The sequence below is a fragment of the Tauraco erythrolophus genome, chromosome 21 (assembly GCF_009769465.1).
Source record: "Tauraco erythrolophus isolate bTauEry1 chromosome 21, bTauEry1.pri, whole genome shotgun sequence".
NCBI classification, from domain to species: domain Eukaryota; kingdom Metazoa; phylum Chordata; class Aves; order Musophagiformes; family Musophagidae; genus Tauraco; species Tauraco erythrolophus.
This window is the reverse complement of record NC_141485.1, coordinates 2,048,464-2,069,370: the sequence shown is the minus strand read 5'-3', so window position 1 is coordinate 2,069,370 and position 20,907 is coordinate 2,048,464. Positions and strand designations below refer to the sequence as shown.

General features: G+C 50.4%; 1 protein-coding gene across 3 annotated transcripts in view; it reads left to right on the top strand.

The window, feature by feature from the left end:
* AATF (apoptosis antagonizing transcription factor) overlaps positions 1-15,966 on the top strand; it is a 55,666-nt gene extending 39,700 nt beyond the window's left edge. For all 3 annotated transcript variants that reach the window (XM_086624655.1, XM_086624656.1, XM_009984953.2), the window contains one exon: positions 15,630-15,966. In XM_086624655.1, the coding sequence (XP_086480781.1) occupies positions 15,630-15,693 (64 nt within the window). In that variant the 3' untranslated portion in view covers positions 15,694-15,966. The remainder of the gene's footprint in view (positions 1-15,629) is intronic.
* The last annotated feature ends 4,941 nt before the right edge of the window (positions 15,967-20,907 follow it).

The following is a 20,907-nucleotide window of genomic DNA, read 5'->3' as shown; positions in this document are numbered from 1 at the left end:
CACTCATATTTCTTAAGTATTAAATTTTTAAACTTAATCTCGAAGTGCTGAGCTTTTTGTGGGAAGGAGGTGGAATAATTTCTCCAGTGAATGGATGTAGAAGGCTTGAGAAACATCTTTCTCCTGGGTTGTGGAACATGTTTGTGCTTTGTGAGAGAGAGACGTCGTTTGTTTGCGAAACGGAAACCAAATACCTGCTGTTCTTAGGCTGTTGCCTTTTGAGATATTGCACAGACTCCGAGGTGAGAGCTCTCCAGCAAGCTGGCACTAAGACTTTGTGTCTCCATAATAAGACCTGTGCTGCTTCATCATGCATCTTTCTCATAGTTTCTTTACTTTTTCTTTTTTTCAAGTGAGAAAACTGCTCTGATTCCTGAATATTGTCTAGATCCTCTCGCCACAAAAATAAATGTGTTGGCTGAAAGCTGTGCCTCCAGCCATATGAGTTGGTCACTTCTTCCTGGACCATAGGAAGAGAGGAACAGAAGTGACATCAGATGCACACATTTTTGTCTATTTTGGACATAAATTAAGGGCATTTTTGTGTCTGCTGTGTAGGGCCAGAGTTAGCAGCTTCCAGTTAGCGTGCTTCCCAGCTGGCAAGAACCTCTTACTTGTATGGAATTGGGATCTTTGCTGTTTTGGATAGCCCCAAATAAAATGTGGGGCAGGATAGAGGTGCATTCCTAGTAGAGTCGTACCATCCTGTAGAAATTCTGCTGGGATGTGCTGCGCATTCCCCACATCTTTTTGTCTGAGGGTAATTAGCAGGTGGCATATGTGTCTTTAGAAAAAAACAGCTCATACCATATACGTTAAATCGCACGCATGACTCTAGTATTTCTCTTTCTTAGTATTATGTCCAGTTGACTGGTGACTACTTATGCTTTGAGAATTTCAAATGAGGTTAGGATTTCTGTCATTTTTGCATATACTACTTGTCCTACAGCTTAGGCAGGTGTACAGACCCCTGCTTCGTCCCCAGAACGAAGGCAAGCTCAGCTCGCATGGGATGTGTGTGAGGGGGATGAAGGTGAAAAAAAGTGGTGAGACTGATCCTAATAATCTAGGAGTTACACTATGTTTGCTGTCCCCAGAGGTGACATTGTCTCCTCCTTCGCAGTCCACCACACTCACAGCGCCGTGTTCCAAAAGTTGCATAGAAAATACCTTCTCTAAGCCAGCATCCTCCAGCAAGTCATCGAAACAGCTGGGATGGTGGAGTCGTTCTGCACAACAGCCTTCTTGGGCCTCAGCTACCCTTCATCTGGCTGCCATCCTCGCTCCCCTCGCTTCTCGGGAGGCACCAGGAGGCCAGCGCGGGGTCTGGCCGCCCCTCCGAAGCCGTTGCAGCTCGTAGGGTGCTCTCTGCGCTACGCGGTGTCGGCGCAGTTGTCGTTGCGGTAGGGACAGAGCGTTTGACATTCGGTTTGCTGGAAACGTCTCCTGGGGGTTTTCCCCACGTTGAGCGGGATGTAATCATCGCTCGCCTGTTGTACTGATTCTTTGGTGGCAGCAGCTGCTGCTGCTTATTGTCTGACTGCGGGAACTTATTTCTTACGTGAAGTTCATTAGTCGCTTTGGAGCCCTGATGGTGGTTTGGCCATCTAGAGTGAGACCGTCGCTTGATGTGTTCTCACACCAGCAAGTGTGCCTGAGGGTCGTGTCATGCGGGCAGCTATATCCCAGTCTGCCAAGATCAGGCTTTCCAGCAAACCTTGGACGTGGCTGGGGCAGTGCTGGGACCAGGCTGGGCAGGTTCTGTTCCTCGTTCTGCTGGTGGTTTTGTGGATGACCTTGAACAGGTCGCTCTGTGTTTGCTGTGACTCTGATGCCCCTTCTGCGCGATGGAGGGCTGCTGCTGAGAAGTGCCTGTGAAAAACAGTGGTTTAGTAATTGTAGTAGTATCATTTTGTTTTTTAACTTTTGTTAAAAAGCTTTTGTTTCAGATGAGAGACAGATACACAAATAGAAGCCTAAGCTTTCCTCATCATTTGCCAAAATGCCTCCTGGTTACCTGTATCACAAAGAATATGTCTCACTTTTTCCTATTGCAGGCAATTCCTGACGCAGTTTCTCTGTAGCTTCCTCCCCACGGGATGTGCTGTGACATTGTTTAGTCCTAATGTTGAGCTTAAATTTCCCTCTGCTGTTATTTCTTGTCCTGTTCAATGTGGGCTTTAAGAACAGATTCTTGTTTCCTCTTGGCAGCAGCCCTTCCACGTTTGGGTGGGCATTCTGGCTTGGCACACTGAAAACCTGGGCGTTATTTAGCTCAGCTTCCTTCCCTCCCTCCCTGTTTTACACCATTTATGTTTACATCCAGGCATAAAACACATTCAAAATACTGGAGTGGCCAGTGTCTGAAAATCAGGCCTCTGTAGGTGTTTTGGTTCAACTCTCCCAAAATGAAGATACCTGCTGCTGTCAGTCATTTTTTTGAAAATCACAGCCACTCCGTAGGGGTCACTTCACATCCCTGTTCAAAGTGCCCCTGCACTTGCCATGGGCCACCATACCTCTGTCACAGCGCACAGCTGTACCGGACAAGGCAAGAAGAATTCAACATCTGCTTTAAACTGCAGCTGAATTAAAAGGAAAGGACGAAGCCTGTACGCATGAGGGGGAAGCAGTAATGATAACAGCTTTCCTTTGTGACAGAAGAAGGTAATTTTATTGTTTGCAAGTGTGAATTACTAGATTGAAAATGCAAGTATACACTTCACAGTGATGTGATCATGCTCTGAGCCGTTTTTTTTTCTGGTCAGGCACTTAAAAGGCATGACCCCAAAATAAATACACATCTGAACAACGGGGCACTCTGTGTTGTAGTGGGAGAAATTTTGAAGTGTCAGTGAGCTGTATGTAAAAATGGGTTGTAGAAACAGAGCTGGCAGAAGGTTCTACTTCAGTTCTACCGGTGGCTACGGTGGTAGGTAGATACCTGGAAAATGCCAGCAAATAAATATGTCTGTGCAGATGTGGCTGGGCCTGAGGGGATGGTGTGGAGTTCGGGGGATGCGAGTGGTGGAGCAGTTCTGGTTCTTCATCTCCCCGTGATGAGCTGCACAAGCCCTGTGCAAACTGGGGCAAAAGCAGAGGGGAGCTGTCTGTGACTGTTGTCTTGCTTTGCTTGCTGTAAGAGCTTTTGAAGGCACAAGTCTGCGTAGCACTGTAATACTTGGCTGTTTTCTGTATATTTAGTTAGCTAATGCAGCCTAGGAATACCTTTGGGGCCTGATTCTCCTGTGTGTTTAAGCCATTTTACACTACTTTGACCGTAAAATAGTGCAAGGAACTGCTGGCATTCACTGGGAGGTCCCTGTGTGCTGTGGGATGCCAGGACTTCTGGGGACCTGGCACGTCACGTTTTTCTTTTGCTCCTGCCACTGGCTGGGGAAACAAAGAGTGACTGTGCGTGAGGAGAAGCAGCCTGAGCCCTGCCTGGAGACGGGGATGAACAGTCACTCCAGAATTGTTCTACAGCCTGAATTTGAGAAAAGGAGCGTACAAGTGTAATAACTGCCTTTGTCAACATCACTGCCACGTTCTTTCTTATTCTTGCTGCTGGTTGGAATAATAGCATCCGTGCAGGCAATTAATCTTTCACTTGCCAGTTTTTCATGCACCCTACGCATGGGCATGGCTGTTTAACCTTGCACGCACGTATATTATGTTGTAATGTGTGGGACACTGGTGGCCTTGAGCCCTCCTCTATTTTAACCCCTCTTTGGTAGTATTTTAAAATGTACACTGGGAAGTGATTTTGATGGTTATCTTGGGGTATATGTTTATAGACTTAAATACATTTATTGAACTCTTGGGCCAAGGTTTTTCTAATCGGTCCAAGGTCATTGCTATGTAAATGGGCCTAAGACAAGGAACCTGAAGGCAAAAGCTTGAACGTGAGCGTGCTGTGGTGGTTGTCCAGAGGAGAGGGTAGCTGTCTTGGGCAGGAATTACCCGAGATTAGAACAGGGTTGATCTCTCTCTGGCTGTGATTTCGCCTGGGTTTGAGGGTGGCATCACGTGGGTGCCACTTCTTGGACTTCCCTTGAAATACGCTTTTCCCGTCTTCATGACCTAGAGTGCTTCACTGATCCCATTGCTCCAGTAGCATAATCTTTAATATAATCATCTTCCAGTACCACCATGTGCAACAGAGTTGGGAAGAAGCCAGTCTCCTCTGGTTTACACTTTGGGAAATGAGGCACGGAGGAATGACAGCCCGTATCTCCAAAGGCATTTGGGTCCAGAAATCCATGAGGCAAGAGCCTCAGAGACTTGACGGAGGTGACACAGCACGTCTGGGCTAGAGCTGTAGTTGAACCCACATCTTCTGTGCAGTCACCTTCAGCTGGCCCAGCTCTGAACAGCCTCATGTTTTTAGCAGATGAGACGTCTGTGTGCTCGCAGAAGGCTCCTGTGCTAGGCAGATGTATTTCTTTATGGGCAAACTGAGGCTGGAGATTCCCACTGAAGTCCTGCAGCTCCGTAGACACGTGGGCGTATTTTCAGTCCGTGCAGAGTTGCAGTATCTGCAGGAGTGGGTCCTGTAAACGGCCTCATTGTGACAAGGTCAGGTAAAGTCCATGTTCCTGGGAGGAGCTGTGTGTGGATTTTGGGTTTGCTATATCTCTCTGTCAGCTTTGATGTATAGATCTTCAGCTCTCTGCACTGTACGTGTGTGTGGAACAGAGACTAAACCCAGACACTTTTAAAAAAGGTGTAATATCAAATTACTGCTAAGTTTGATGAACATCATTATTTCACCTCTGGAGGACGGTAACTCGCAGGAGAGAACGTTCTTTAAGGACACAGATGTTTGGTCCAAACACCTTTATCTCCCAAGACGACTCAGGTTATTCTGACAGGTAAAACAAGATTGTGCAAATATGCAACAGTGATCTAATCAGCTGGAACAACAGCAATATTTTAACTGGCGCTACCTTTTAACAGCATCATTAAGGGCTCTCATTACTCTTTTATTAGAGGCTCACTCTATTTCTTATCAGATTACAGAATGAACATAACTCATGGCACTGATTTGATCTCTTGTTAAAGAGGATTACAGCTTTGCATTAACTTGGATTGACACGGTTTATAATTTGCTGTTGATACACATGCTGGCGGTGTCGCGTGTTTGACCCCCTCCCCACCGCACCGCTGAGGAAAAGGACACCCATACATCATCATTAAAGATGGCACCCGGTGCCGAAACGGGAGGCAAAAGGAGGCTTTTCTGCAGTGAAGGCAGGCAGGACAAAAGAGACGTGTTCTCCAGCGCAGGCTGAAATCCAATCCAGGGATTTATAACTGGGTGAAGGTGGGGGAGAATATATCGGCTTTTCGATAGAATCATGGAATCGTCTGGTTGGAAGAGCCCCTCAAGATCGAGTCCAGCCGTTCCCCCTGCACTGTCAGGGTCCCTAAACCATGTTGCTCAACACCAAATCCACACGGTTTTTAAACACCTCCAGGGATGGGGACTCCACCACCTCCCTGGGCAGCCTGTTCCAATACTTCACAACCCTCTCTAAAGAAATTTTTTGAGATATCTAACCTGAATTTCCCTTGGTGTAACTTGAGGCCATTCCCTCTCGTCCTGTCATTCCTAACGTGGGAGAAGAGACCGACCCCCAAGGTCGATAGGTTGCTTTTTACCTCAGGGAAGAGTTCTTCGCTACGGAGCAGGACTTTGCATCTGTGACGAGCCAAATTAGAGGGCAGAAGATGGCCGTAATGGGGCTGTGTCAGACTGTGCAGTTCCACCCGCAGCGTGAGGCACAGCATCTTTTCCAGGAGCTGGGGAAGTTTCCTCTGCTCTTCTCAGACCTCTCAACATTGTGATTGTCTCCAGTTGGTCCCTGCCTTCGGGCAGCACTGATCCTGCACCACCAGCTGACCGTCTTAGTTCACCCACATAACCTGTTTGCCCCTGGTGGAAGTTACCTTATTGTCATGTCCCAGGTTTGTGGGAACCCCAGGCCACTGGGGCTTCGAGCTGGGGCTGCGTGTCGGTGGTGTGGCTCCCTTCTTCCAGCTCCTGTGTACTGCCCATGTGTTGCCGGGCTGGTCACGATGCATTTCCTCAACATATTTTTTTTTTTTTTTTAGCATATGGTCAAGTTTTTTTTACATTGAGCGTGGTGAGGCAGTGGAACAGGTTGCCCAGAGAAGTTGTGGCTGCCCCATCCCTGGAAGTGTTCAAGGCCAGGTTGGATGAGGCTTTGGGCAACCTGGTGTAGTGGAGGGTGTCCCTGCCCATGGCAGGGGGGTTGGAACTAGATGATCTTTAAGGTCCCTTCCAACCCAAACCATTCCATGATTCTGTGATTCTAAGTTCCCGCCCGCCATGCTCGAGCGTAGGTGCCTGCATATACATACATCCCATGGCCAAGTGCAAGGAATTAAGTCCATGACTCCACAGTCCCGTTGGCCTCAGGTCTTGCTTGGTAGAGCATCCAGCCCACTCTTGTTTTTGCACAAGCAGACCAGCGCCTGCTGGGAAGTTGAATTAAAACACAGATTATCCAGCTGCCAGTGAGGTTTGGATTAGAGCATTTCCCTTGGATTCAGCCAGGACGTTGGGTATATTCCCAATCAGCATTCTCACTCTTCGACTTACTTGCTTTGTCACAGTGTGTCTTGCTGCAAGCAGAGGGGGGTACGTAGTAGGAAATCCTGGTATTAAAAGATTAATTTGCTTATATGACATAAGAGTTTAATATTTAAAAAAAAAATTAAAGAAAGTTGGTGAGATGCCAGCCTTTAACTCAGCTCACTTTGTACTTTGGGTATTAAAGCACCATGAGACTAGATTAACGGAGGAATTTGGGCTCTGCGATTGTCAATCCAGTACTTTCACCAGGATGGAAGTCCCTGGAAGGAGGCAAAGCCCTTCCTTCTGGAACAGCTGAACCAGCTGCTTCTGTGCTGCGTGGCACAAACCTCAGGTGACCGTGAGAAAAATTGTTCTAAGTTTATATAGCCACAGCCTGGAAGAAGGGTCGTGCTGCTTTGTACTGGCTTTGTTTTGGGAAACAAAGGGAGTAGTGCCAACGTGCGGGGCAGGCTCTCGGAGCGTGCAGCGCTCGTGATGTTTTAGGGAAAAATAGTGTTTCTGGCGTGAGGCTGTGGGTGGCAGGGCAGCTGCCCACCGGGGCTCTGGGGCTTCTGGAGGAGCCCCCTGGTGTGGCAGGGACCCTCCTGGGTCCCTCGGGGGAGACGCAGGGATCTCCTGGGTGATGTGGGTCCTGCTGCACACCCCGAGCTGTACTGGGAACCCAGAAAAAAGCACGTGTTGTCCTGTGGAGCTAAACCTGCTTGGCGTGACTGTTGATCCCGAGGCACCGCGGCATCGGGATCCTTCTGCCCTTTGTGTAGGGTTTTGTTTGGTGGATTTTATCCCGTAACCTTGGACTTAGCCTTGGAAGTCAGCTCGTGTAGGTGCAGTTAAGTGCCCCGTGTCACTTTTGACCGTAGTTGTTAGAAGGGCTGGTGTTGGAACGAGGGGTTTTTGCGTGTTTCGAAGCTGGCAGGAGCGAAGTGGTGTACGTGACCCCGGCGAGTGCCAACGGGCTGGAATCATCGTGTCCCAACATTTGATGTTTGACATCGCTGGTAAGAAGACAGACGCCTCTGTTATGGAAATTTCCTTTTTAAAGGGAAAAAAAAATAACCTGTTAAGCGCGGCAAGATGATTTGTCGTCCTTCCTTTGTGAGACAATTTGTCTTCTCCTGCATCAAATCTGTTATAAAACAGGCAAGCTGTGAAAGAGGGAAATCATCCTAGGAATATGGGATGTTAAGGTACACAAAGAATGGTCCCCTCCGTGTGGCTGTGTGCAGGGCACTTCGCACGCGGCATTCCGGTGGCTGCTCTGCTCAAATACCCATCTAAAAACAGGGACCGAGGCAACATTTGATGGATTTCATGGGGAAATTAAAGCTGCTGGAAAACATGCCAGTGCACCAAGCTGGAGGTTTCTGAGCCTCCCTGTGTTTTGCTACTTCTCTAGCCACTTGTCCACATCTTTTATGCTTTGTGCTCTAAAAGCTCATAGGAAGACGTCAGTGCTGCTGGGACCAAAATCAGGATGAGAGGGGTTCCATCTCTGCTCCCGGGAACGCCGTCCTGAGCTCAGGGCTGGTGAACGGGCAGATGGCTGTGTGCTGGTGGAAGGGGGAAGCGTTCTGAACTGGTGATGGAGGTGGCAGGTCTGAACCCCAGGTCTGGGTAAGACTAGGGGATGGTACCCGGAGCAGCATCGTCCGTCTGTCTGTCTGCTGCCCTCCTGCTCCCCACCCCGTCCCCAGCTCCAGCCTCCCCAAACGTGCGGAGTCCCTTTGTTTAGGGCCAGAACCAGCGTTCTGAAATATTTATAAATCTTGCGCCTGGTCTCGGGAGACAAACCAGAGGTCACATGTCACCTTCCGTAATTTAAAGCCGTGGGGCTAAAAGCATTTGCGCAGCCCTGAAGGGCCCGATCCTGACCTGCCTGAGCGAGAGGGAATTGCGGCAGACCTTTCCGAATCTCCTTCCAGCGCCGGGCACGGCGATGAGAGCCATCTGCCGCGGGATTTATAGCCGGACTCCGGCTTTGGGCCGTGGCAGGGAAGCGAGTGAGAGAGTGCCATCTCGTGGGGCTGCCTTCCCGCACAGCACCGCGCTGCACCGCGCTGCACCGTGCCATACAGCACAGCACTGCGTTGCACAGCACCGCGCTGCACCGCGCTGCACCGTGCTGCACCGTGCCATACAGCACAGCACTGCATTGCACAGCACCGCGCTGCACCGCACCGCACAGCACCACGCTGCACCGCGCTGCACCGCGCTGCACCGTGCCATACAGCACAGCACTGCATCGCACAGCACCGCGCTGCACCGCACAGCACCGTGCCATACAGCACAGCACTGCACCGCGCAGCACCGTGCTGCACCACACCGCACTGCACCGCACTGTACCGCATAGCACCGCGCTGCACCACATCGCACCGCACAGCACCGTGCTGTACCGCACTGCACAGCACAGCACTGTGCCATACAGCGCAGCACTGCACCGCACAGCACCGCGCTGTACCGCACTGCACAGCACAGCACTTCACCGCACAGCACCACACCGCACCGCACCACACTGTACCGCACTGCACCGCACTGTACCGCATTGCACCGCACAGCACCGCGCTGCACCACATCGCACCGCACAGCACCGTGCTGTACCGCACTGCACAGCACAGCACTGTGCCATACAGCACAGCACTGCACCGCACAGCACTGCACTGTACCGCATTGCACCACACAGCACCACACTGCACCGCACTGCACAGCACTGCACCGCACAGCACCACGCTGCATCGCACAGCACCTCACTGCGCTGCGCAGCACAGCACAGTACTGTACCGCACCGCGCCACACAGCACAGCACCGCACAGCACCATGCTGCACCGCACAGCACAGCATAGCACAGCACTGCACTGCACCGCACAGCACCGCACCACACAGCACTGTGCTGCTCAGCACTGCACAGCACTGCACCGCACAGCACTACGTTGCTCAGCACTGCACTGCACAGCCCAGCACTGCACATCACAGCACCGCACCGAACTGCACAGCACAGCACAGCACCGCACAGCACCACACCACCCAGCACCGCACCGTGTCTCGGGGCCCTCGCTTTACAAGCCACGGGTGTTTGAATCCTGCCGTGCTGATTGCCGCTGCTCGTTTTGCTCCGCGGCACCGAGCGCAGCGCGGGTTTGTCGCTGCGGCAGCGCCGGAGCGGGGAATGCGTGTTGGAAGGTGCGTGAGTGCAGAGCCAAGTCCCACACCCCACCTGCTGATTTCGGGTAATGCCTTTGACCAGAAATTGAGAAATAAAGAGCTTCAGTTTGTTCTGTCGTCCTGGGTCCCTGCTCTGCTTGCTGGGCACCCAGTAACCTGGATTCCACACTGGTGGACAAAAGATTTCTTAGGATATAGACAGAAAGTTTTTCCAAGAAAACAATTGGCCATCCATTCCACAGCCAGCTTCAGTTTTCCTCAGGAGGTGTGTGTTTTTCACCCTCCTTTTCTTCATGGATGTTCATACTGTGTCTTTCCCCAGTTTTCGTGAATTAAAAATTCATTGTTCCCAGTGGAGGATGTCAGTGGGAATGGGGTAGGTATAGTTATTTCAGTACTGCTTGGGGCATATTCTAAATTATCTTTTTTTTTTTTTTTCTTCCCCTGGAGGAAGAGAAGAAGTAAAAGGTACATGGGAAAAGGTAGAGAAATTTGTTGGAGGGTATTTTTATGAAAACAGCACAGCAGTGACTCATGCAGTATTGCTGTATTCATAGCACTCTGAAAAAAAACCCCACCAGAAACTGAATTTTCCCCCTTAATGTTGTTCTTCTGCTAGTTTACAGAACTATATTGAAAAAAAAAGAAGTAATATGGCTATAATTAAACAAAACAGTACAGCATCCCCCTCCCATGTATGGGTATGTATTTTTTTCCCCTTTGTATATTTGGTGGAAAAGTGCTCCTGCAGATGAGCAAAGTAGATTCCTGGGGAACTGTTAACAGTTTTTATGATTTATATTTTGATGATTCATATATTTATCAAATGTGCTATTGCTGTTAATACTCACCCAGAGCACTCCTGCCCTCTGCCTGTGTGTTTCCTTGCTCTCCCTTGCAAGGATTTTGCCTACAAAATGTTCCTGGTCGCGATCCGTGGGGTTTGGGGAGTGGTGAAGCCCACTGGTCAATTCACACGCAGAGCTCACCGTGGGAAGTCGCTGTTCCTTTTATTTCTTTTTTTTTTTTTTTTTAAATAACAGCTGCTGACCTGAAATCACCAGTTTGCGTGGCGGGGAGCTGGGGGCTGCCCACGGGGCAAGGAGAGCAGGATAAAAAACGCCTCCCTCACACACACCTTTTGTCTCAGGCTGCTGGTGCATTGAGAGAAAGGGCTGTAGGAACTTTGTGGGTGCCTGTGGAGCGGGCCCTGGAGCTGGGCAGGGGTGAGTGCCTGGGCACCGCGCTGCCAGCGCATCCAGCACTTGTGCCGTCCTCTGCCTTTGGAGTCAGCTCGGAAGAAATGCATAAATAATTAAGCCAAGGTACTTACACACACATGTTTTATGGCAAATGGCTGTGTGGTTCGTGATCATTTTTTCCAGAAACAGGTTTTATGATAATATAGTAAAAATATTAAATTAGAAAATGCCTCACTAAGGGTGATAAAACCTTACTACAGTGGAAATAGGTAATTATCCCCTCTACAGCCTAAATGACAGTTTAAAAGAAATAAAAATGTTAGTGCTCATTACTTGCTTTTGTAGGTTGCAATAAAGGGTAAGTTAAATTTTAATTCAAGGAAGACCCCTGTATCGACCTGCTTCTTCCACACTCTCTACCTGAGGTGTAACTACTGTTAATTACTCGCATAGGTTATTCCTCAGCACATTGCTAAGCCCAGTACCTCTCCATGCTAAAGTCACCTTTCCTTCGTCTGGAGGTAGCAGACTTGCAGTGGGGTGGGTTGTTTCAACTCAGTGGCTCAAGTCTGATGTTTAATATATGTGGGTGGAGGAGAGAAATTTTATATTTTTTAACCAAAATCCAAGTTCATTATGCGTAGCCTTAAGGGGGCTGAAAGTATTAAAATCCACACTTACCCTGGTGAATTGAAACAGAGACAAGGTTAAACCTGGAGGATTGATGAGTTTTACTCTCTGCATGGTTAAATCCTGCTGACGAGAGATGCTATAGAAGAAAGGTAGCCTAGATGATGAGAAGAGGAAAAAAAAAAAAAGGTTAGGGTCTTATGTTTTTTTTAAGCAGGGTGAAATATTTGTTCTGTTCCGAAATGGTGGGGTTACCTGATTTCCTTCCTTCTCCCATCACTCTGCCAGCGTGTCTGCCTGTGCCGTGTTGTTACCCAAACAGCTCCACTTGAATTTTTAGTTCGGCAGAGGTTGCCAGCATCGTGCCCAGGAGGATGGGGCCATGGGGCTGCTTGGCTCGGAGCTGCAGGGCTTCCCTGCCTGCTTCCTGCCTCCCTGCCTGCTTCCCTGCCTGTGGCTGTGGGTGCACCCCCCCTTCTTTGCACCCATGAGACCTGCGGTGCGAATGTCGGGGTCCATCAGTGCTGGCAACGTTTCTCTGCTGGGGAAGACAAATTCTTGCTTGAAGTCTCCCTGGGCCCTCTTGCTTGAAAAATGACTTTTTATTTAAAATCAGTAGGATGGGAGCAAATTCAGCGTTGATATGAACTCTGGTACCCATTGGAAGACTATTGAAAAACAAAAATGAAGATAAAAACCTGAGGATACTGATTCTCCACCAGTGGGAAGATGCCCAAGGCAGGCTGCAAAGAAAACATTTTCTTTAGGCTTTTGCCTGCTTACCAGGAAAACCCAGAAACTCTTGCTGTGTTTGGCTGGTTTCTGTGGGGTTCCCTGGACCGTGTACGTTGTTTGAACTTCCTTATGTTACTGGGGACTGCAAACAAATGGATGAATGTATAAGAAGAGAAGGGCACATGTGGAAAAACTGCAGACGGGACCTTCTCTGTGCAGTGGAGGTGATGTTTGGGAGCAAGTCCCCTTTGGATTTTGCAAAATGCCTTTGAGGTATGTTTGGTGAGCAGCCAGAGGAGCCGGAAGGTTTGAAGCCTGTTACCTGTGAGTGAGGTTCGTGGACAAAATAAAAGCAGTTTCTGGTGCTCACTGGCACCGGGGTGTGGAAGAAGACCTGCTTGTGGTCTGCTGCACGTGCGTGCAGCGATGGGGCTGTGCAGGGGCTGCCTCGGGATGGATTCCTGCCCCCGGCAGCGCTAACGCGGGCTCCGACAGAGGATTTCTTCAGCCCAGGCTTTTGTGTTGCCCAGGGGACCCGGCGGCCGGAGGAGAGTGTGGGTTTATAGCCAGGACAAAGAATATCCCCATGGTGGGCAGTTAATGCTGGTGGAGGGCAGCGAAGCCGTCTGCGGTGGGAGCAGTGGATCCTCCCAGGCAACAGCCGTGTCTGCAGAGCCACGTGATGGATCAGGGCTGAAATCTGAAATGGTGTTTAGGTCGGCTGTACGAAATCTGTGGGAGAGCCTACGGAGTGCAGGCAACGTGTGGAGACCACGTTGTTCCTCGGCAAAGCACGAAGGGATGGGAGTGAGTCCGGGTGCGAGAGCTGCGTGGTGTTTCATAGCTGAGAATGGCACTTGTCTGGGTGGTGCCCGTGCCCAGCACGTGCACGAAACAAACCGCAGGAGCTGCACAGGATGGAGGCTCCGAGCCCCGAGCTGGGCAACAGCAGCATCCCTGCGGGAAAGGGAAAATGGCATCAATCCCAAGAAGAGGTGCCACGAGGCCCTGCTGGCTGCCGGGAGGGCTCTTGGCAGACACGCTTTCCTCTGGCACGAGGCAGAACAGGCTGGAGTCCGTCGCTGTCGGGTTCCCGAGGGCTCCTGCTGCTCCGACTGCACCTGCGGGGTGGAAACCAGCAAAGTGGGTGCGTTTGGTGCTGCCATGGGTCCTGCTCAGATTGTTTTCCTCAGTGCAATGAAGTCTCCCTGTTTAAACCGAGGCACATTCCAGGGAGAGGGGAGAAAGAATGGAATCGGTGACGTTTTGGTGAAAGTCCCCACGCCGCACAGCCTCCTGACCGGAGTGGCCCACGAGCATTTGTCAGCTTCGCCCACCTGGGTGTGAAGTGATCGTCCATCCAAACACCAGTTTCAGCATTTCCCTCTCTGCCCCCGCTGCGGACAGGAGCCGTGCCAGGAGTTCCGCCGAGACGCGGTGCGAGTGGGAACGTCTGCTCGGTGTGACGCCGGGGTCAGCCGAGGGCAGCACGAGGCCGGAGGGTGTCGGAGGACTAAATAGCATCTCACTGCGTTTTCCTTCCCATCATCTGACGGAGCCTTCAAGTCGCCATGTCCGTGTTGGCAGCGTTGCCTCTTGCCACCCCATTTCTCCGTTGGAACAGCAAAAGCGAGTTGCGTTTATCAGTGAGTCAGGAAAGATGGAGAATGTTGTAAGCTTGGGTAAGGCTTTCCTTCCCCTCCTCCTTTTTTTCTTTCAAAGTTTTCAGCTTTTCAAGTATCAGTTCTGTTTTCTAGAAGTGTTCTGATGTTGCCTTTGTGTCAAACTTGCCAACGCCTGCGTGCGCGCTCCTGATTCAACGCGGAAACTCCGGCCGCCGGTTCCTGGGCCCGGCACACAAAACACGGTGTGGATCGTTTTGTTAGGCGTGGAGACGTGTCCCTCGCCACAGACCCATTTTCTGAGGGTGGATCAGCCGATTGGTTAATTAGCTTCTAAATTAAAATTAATTTAAGAGAAGTGGCCCTGTGAATTAGAATGGTTTCTTGTCTCCGTGGTCCGTGCACGTCTGTCCATCCTCCCGCGTCGCTGGAACAGATACTTTGTTCCTCGTCTTCCTGGGATTAATGGCTGGCGTTTTTCTGCCGTCGCTGTTCAAATCTTGGAAGTTCCTTCTTTCACGAGGCTGACAGGTAACTTTCTCCAGTGGAAGGGTCTGCAAGAAGCAGACAGTTTTCAAAACAGTTGCCATCTTTTATTGATCTGTGAAGGAGAAAGGCGTCAAAGCAGCCTCCAGCGACAGCGGTCCCTGGTGTGGTCTTAATTGAGGAGGCAGCCAAAAGCACAGGATCGCTGTCAGGCCAGAATTTCATCCTTTGAAGCCATATTTTACTCATTCTTGAGTGGTGGAGAAGTCCTTTTTCTCTCCCTGTCCTGACAGTTTTCCTGGCCCGCCTTCTGCAGCAGCTGCTTTCCCAGGCGCTGGCGCTGACGAACCATCACGGCAGTGGGATTGTTTGGTCATTGCTCTAATTAACCCCGGTGGTTGTTAGCGTGCTCCGAAGGAACAATCCCATCCTCCGTGTCACCAACACTCCGCTCTGGGTGTGCCGTCCTCTTACAACAGGCTGTTGCCTTGGAAAGTGCATATGTAGAAAATGAGGCTCTCCGGATGCTTTTTCCTTGATTTCCAGAAATGTGTGAATGTGTGGTTTATAAAAATGCTCTCTCCTTTCCCCCATCTCTCTTCTCAGGTTACTTTGGTTTTAAAATTCAAGATAAATAACACCAGCCCACTTGTTTGTTTGTTTTTTCTTTTTTTAAAGGGAAACTTGCTCCTGTTGTCAGAATTGCTGCGTGTGTGATATTAATTGCCATCTTGTTGCTGGGTCGTTTTCATTGTTTTTCAAGTACCGTCAAGTCCAAGAAAATGTATGAAAACTAAATTATAGTCCCACGTAGATTGTCTGATTGAATCCTCCTTATGGCTCTGTGGTCTCGTACATCCTATTAAAATATTCAATCTTGTTTTCTTACTTGAAGAGCCTGTCTGTAAAGGGCAAACTTATAGAAAAACCTCATTCTCTAGAGATATGGTATCCAGCCACACTGAAATATTTACATATTTCTGTGCTGTGTGTGATTGCTCTTCTGCAAGTTCTCCCCTTTGCCTGTATTTATTAATAAAGATCGTCGAATGCATTTTTAATTATACAAGGCCTTTTCATTTTAAGGAGTGGATGGTTTTGCTGGCAGCCTCTTGCTCCCGTTTCGACCTTGAACAGTAACTCCCCTCTCCTCCTTCCTCTTTTCCCCAGGACGGAGCTTTATCGTTCGCTGTTCGGAAAAATCGCGAGTCCTGAAGAACTCGAGCAGAATTAGCGCCGTGCCGTGGCACCGGGGCTGAGCACCGCCTGGCACCGGGGTGCCTCTGCTGGATGCTGCCCTGTCTCCTGACATCGCCTCTTCATGCTGCCCGGGAGTGCCCAGAGCAACGTCTCTCCAGCTGCTGGTTTGGTGCTAAAAACCTCACTGCAGGAAAGTCAAATCCTGCTAAATCACACGGGCTCGGAGCGAAGAGTGTGGGGCAGACAGCTTGGCTAAACACTCTCCTCTCTAGCTTTAAAAATAAATTTTGCTTCCTCCTAAAGACAATCCGTTTTTAACTATTCCCTTTAAATTCCTGACCTTGATTTTGCAATGTGCTCAGCATGGGCAGAGTGTTCTGCCGGGGGGAGGGACACGCCGTGCGGACCAGCAGGGACCACCAGCCCCCTCTGCAATCAGGTCACCCACGTTTGCATTAAATCCTCAGAGATTTTTATTTGGGGGATTAGGGGGGGGCGGGGAGCGTTTAAGCGTGCTGTTCTGGTCGTCGGCTGCATATCTGGAATGTGTGACTTTATTTTTCAGTGAGTCAAGAGGATTTAAATGTCATTTACATAATTAACATGGCCTTAAAACAGAGAAAAGGTGCTCTGCCTTGCAGAGAGCCAGAGCTCCCAGTTCACGCTCCCGTTTCCAAAGGAGCGCTCGCTGCGCACAGGGACTTTGGCAGACTGGTGGTGAGCTCAACACGGGGCTGCGTCCGGGGATAGTTCTGCAATTTGAACATATTGTGGTGATTTTTTTCAGTCCAACATCGATCCTGTACGCTTAATTATTTCTGCTGATCCTGACTCTGAGCCATCCTGCTTCACCAGCACCATGACACGGTGCCGGGGGATGCCAGCACGGATGTAAAACTGGCCAGAGGGGATGACTCACGTGAGAGCTTTTGTGGGGTTTTTATATCCAAAGGTCAGAAGCTGGGAATTAAATCCCCGTAAGGGGAATTGGTTATCCTGCTGTGATCAATCCGAAACGGAGGTTATCTTGCGTGAATAATGCGTGTGTGTGTGTGTGTGTGTGTGTGTGTGTGTGTGTAAGGTGCCCATTGCTGGGGACCACTTGACCTGCGTTGCCTTCGTTCTGTGTTTTGCACAATCTAATTAAACCGCTTTGTAAACTGGTTGTCCCAGCGTGATCCGTGCAGAAGCGGGACCAGCAGCCACGGCCTCTCTCAGCCCCGTGAGCACAGTGGTCCTTAACTGGTGTCTTTGGCATCGCTGAGAGCAGCAGCGGAGCACGCAGCCAAAACACGTGGAGAATCTTCCAGCTGGAGAGGCAGGAGCAGTATTCCCTGCATAATTTAGCAGCTTGCCAGCTTTTCAGTGAACTACTAAATTTTACTTTCTTGTTTTCTTTTTCTTATTAAGCTTAAACAAAAATATATTCCCTCTTAAGGTGCTTAACAGAGAGGGAAGCCCACTGCATGACCCGTGGCAGACGCCGCCTGGCACGCAGGAGCAGATGGTCCCACCTCGTGTCTCCTGGTGGTTGTTACCCCGTTCCCTCTGCTCCTGCCGTGCTGCTCCCCAGGTCCTGCCTCTGCTTGAAACGGGATGTGTGCATTTTTGCACCTTCACGTTACAGATTTGTCTCCCTTCCAATAATCCAGAAGTAAATGGCTTCTCGATACCATCAGTGCAGTCCAGTTCTTTTGTGACTGGGCAGGGAAGAAAAAGTGCGATGGTGATGATGATGATGATGATGATGTTAAACCCAGAGCGCCCAGTGCGCCCCAGAGCAGTACTTGGATTTTTGCCTGTTTTTTTAGGCAGCTCTGGCTGTGCCAGGAGGAGCTGCCAGCTCCGTGGAGCCATCAGAGCTTTTCCTTTCCCAGTTCCTCGGCGGTGCTGGTCCCCGGCGCTGCCGATCAATGTGGGGCGAGGTGGCAGCGGAGGGCAGGCGCCCGCCCCGTGGAAGAATGTAGCATTTTTCTTGGCTTTAGAAAAATAAGTGCCAAGGTGAGTATTGACTTTGTGTGGCAAACATACGTATCACGGCTGAATAAATCTTTATGCTTGCTGGCAGCAAAGTAGTAGCTGCAGCTCTCAGGGAACTGCATTGATTTCTCCCGTCCCCCTCCAGCTCGCAGCTCTCCGGTCAAAATTTGCCAGGTGGAAACACACTAAATGTCACTGTTGGCTCTTCTCTGCTGCACTTTCTGTTTCAGGAGCCCACTAATGACCTTCTGTGCAGCAAAGAGCCCCGCGGAGACGCTCACCCCTCCCCGTGCAGCTCAGCAAACCACGGGAGTCACAGGCCCGGAGGTGCAGAGGGTCCGTGGCTCCAGGGAAGGGCTGATGTGTAAAGCAGCTGTGCCAGGGTGTGATGAGCATTCCCACATGTGCCAGGGTGTGATGAGCAATCCCGTGTATGCCAGGGTGTGATGAGCATTCCTGCGTGTGCCAGGGTGTGCTGAGCAATCCCACGTGTGCCAGGGTGTGATGAGCATTCCCGTGTATGCCAGGGTACGATGGGCATTCCTGTGTGTGCCAGGGTGTGCTGAGCAATCCCACGTGTGCCAGGGTGTGATGAGCATTCCCGTGTATGCCAGGGTACGATGGGCATTCCTGTGTGTGCCAGGGTGTGATGAGCAATCCCGTGTATGCCAGGGTGTGATGAGCAATCCCGCATGTGCCAGGGTGTGATGAGCAATCCCGCGTGTGCCAGGGTGTGATGAGCATTCCCACGTTCCATTTAGTTTGTTTAGTTTAGTGGGATACTTGTCTGTGGGCTGCTCCAGTGGTGGCACCCACGGGCCTCCCCAGCTGTCCCAATCCTCCAGATGTGACCGTCTCCCACGGCAAATCCTGGCACCGTCATGTCCTGTCCCCTCCATCCCTCTCCCTCATCGATTCTGGCTCCCTGGCAACTGGCACCAGCGCGACACGGCGGCACCTTCCACCGTGCTGCACTGGCACAAGCCGCGTGCCGAGAGTCGGGGTGTGCGTTCCCACCTGTACTTATTTTCTGAGCAGCAGCAGAGCTGTGTGGTCTTCGACCATCATTAAAATCTCATGGTTTAATAACCACAATTCTGAAAGGCACCAAGGGGAGTAAATTGGCTGCTTCCAAAGTTTGTGTCGGCGGAATGGTTTCACGCTGCTCGCACTGTCAGAGCGAGCATTAAGGATGTTTAACTGGGACCACCACGTCCCTCCCGACTTTGGGGTTTGCTGTGCTGGCAAGTTGTCCGGCCTCTCGCTGTGGCAGAGGCTGGGGGCGCTGCCAGTTCGTGCTGCAGCCGTGCCATCCCCTTCCAGTTTGCCCTCGGTGTCCTTTAAAGCTGTAGCACGAGGGCACTTGGGTTTTTTTTCTTTTTTTTTTTTTTTTTTGAGAGAGAGGTGGATGTAATGTTAAAAGGGTAATATGAAACAATTTAAATGTGATAACTTCCCATTCGTATTGTTTGAGGAGATAAGAGGCAAAGCCCTACTAAGCATGCTTTTGAATTTACTTATCAGTGTTTAAGCAGGCTTTTCTCCCCGCCGTCCCCCCCACCACCTGGGCAGTGTGATACACGGGGAGAACCTGGGCTGGCAGCGTCAGCTTACGAGGGCCCCGTTTCATCCGCTGCCCTTGCCGCTAAGGGCAGCGCTTTATTCCTGGCATGAAAGCGGCCCCTCGCCTGGATTCGAATACGCTGCCGGAGCGTAAGCGCAGCCCCTGTAATCCCCGAGTAGCAACTCGTCAGAGCCAGCGCCCAGAGAGGCGCCAGGGGTGCTGTGCCCACGTCCTGCACCAGCGTGCCCCATGCCCAGCAGTGCCATGCCCATGTCTGGCAGCCAGCAGCTCTGCCCTCGGGCGCAGCGGGGCTGGTGGGCACCGTGCACAGCCTCGGGCACTTGCAGCCGGGCTGTGTGTTATACACCAGCACCCCCAGTCTGGGTGAACTGGGGTGGGTTCTGCGCACCCAGTCCCATCCCTGTCCCCGTGGCAGCTCCAGTAGGTTCCACACGACCGTGTCCACCTTCGCCAGGCTGCGGCACAGGCAGAAGCTTTGAGCGCTGTTTAATAAGGGCACAGAGAACCGGGGTGATTGCCACCAAGTTTTCCTTCTGCTGCCGGTTAACAGCAAGTGAGATATTGCCCCCCCCAACAGAATATTAATTCTTTATTAATTCATGATCCAGCTGCTAATGAGTACCTACACAAATGGGCATTATACCTTTGCAAAGCATTGCACAGCAACTAGACGGTGTATTGGGGAATTCTGTGTGTGATGGGGGGACAGAGGGGCTGTGTTAATCCTTCTCCCCCCCCCCCAGCCTCACAATAGCCAAGAATTTCAACTTTCAGACAAACAACTTCATTTACAAGTGTGTCTCTAATTAGCTGCAGAATTAGTAAAGCAGAGTTTTCCCCCCATAGATCGGCCAAACCCCTGAGGGAGGCTGTGGAATAGAGAGAATCGCATTTCCAATTATTTTGTTGAATTGCTAATTTAGTTATTGTGCCTGGCGTAATTGTGATGGGTATTGGGTGTGCAATTCAATTTGTTTTAAATATTTGTGGGAAGGCTGATCAGTAATGGAGCTGACCTATTTCATGGCCCAAATTGAGAGAAGAGACTAAAACAAAAAAACAGCTACAAAGCCACAGTTTGTCTCAGTTTTTATTTTGATGTCTCTCATCCCTCTTAAGACTGTTGATGCAACAAAAGGTTTACATTAAAAGATGATGGCACTTTGATCTTGGGCTTTTGAGAGCTTACGGCTTTGGCACTTCTTTTCTCGGCATTTTAATATGTAGATATTTTAGGCTAAAGAGTTTTAAATGCATTTCTGGAGTTCAGTAGGGTCCGTCCCCTCACCCACTCCCCCCTCCTCCAATTGTATTATGTTTGTTAAGGTGATTTATGGTTTTAACCACCAGAATTCTGGGTTGAGAAATGCACAAAAAATAACTGCTGGAGCTGTTCGCTCACGCGGTCCAATTTAACGTCACACCAACACTCACCTTTGATGTGGGGAACTTCTGGAAGGGGTTTGTGTTCACGAGCTCCTGGGTTTTCAGCCAAAGTCCTGGCGGTTCATTTCCAGTGGCTCCTGCTGAGCAGGTCCCTGCCGACGCGGCAGCTCCGGGGAGGGGGTTCAGGGAGGGTCTCCCACCACCCTGAGGCCATCACTGGGGCTGGATTTTTCCTTTCTGTTTGTATCACTCACTGTAATGTTGACAATAAATCCGTGGAGGAGGAACAGGACCCAC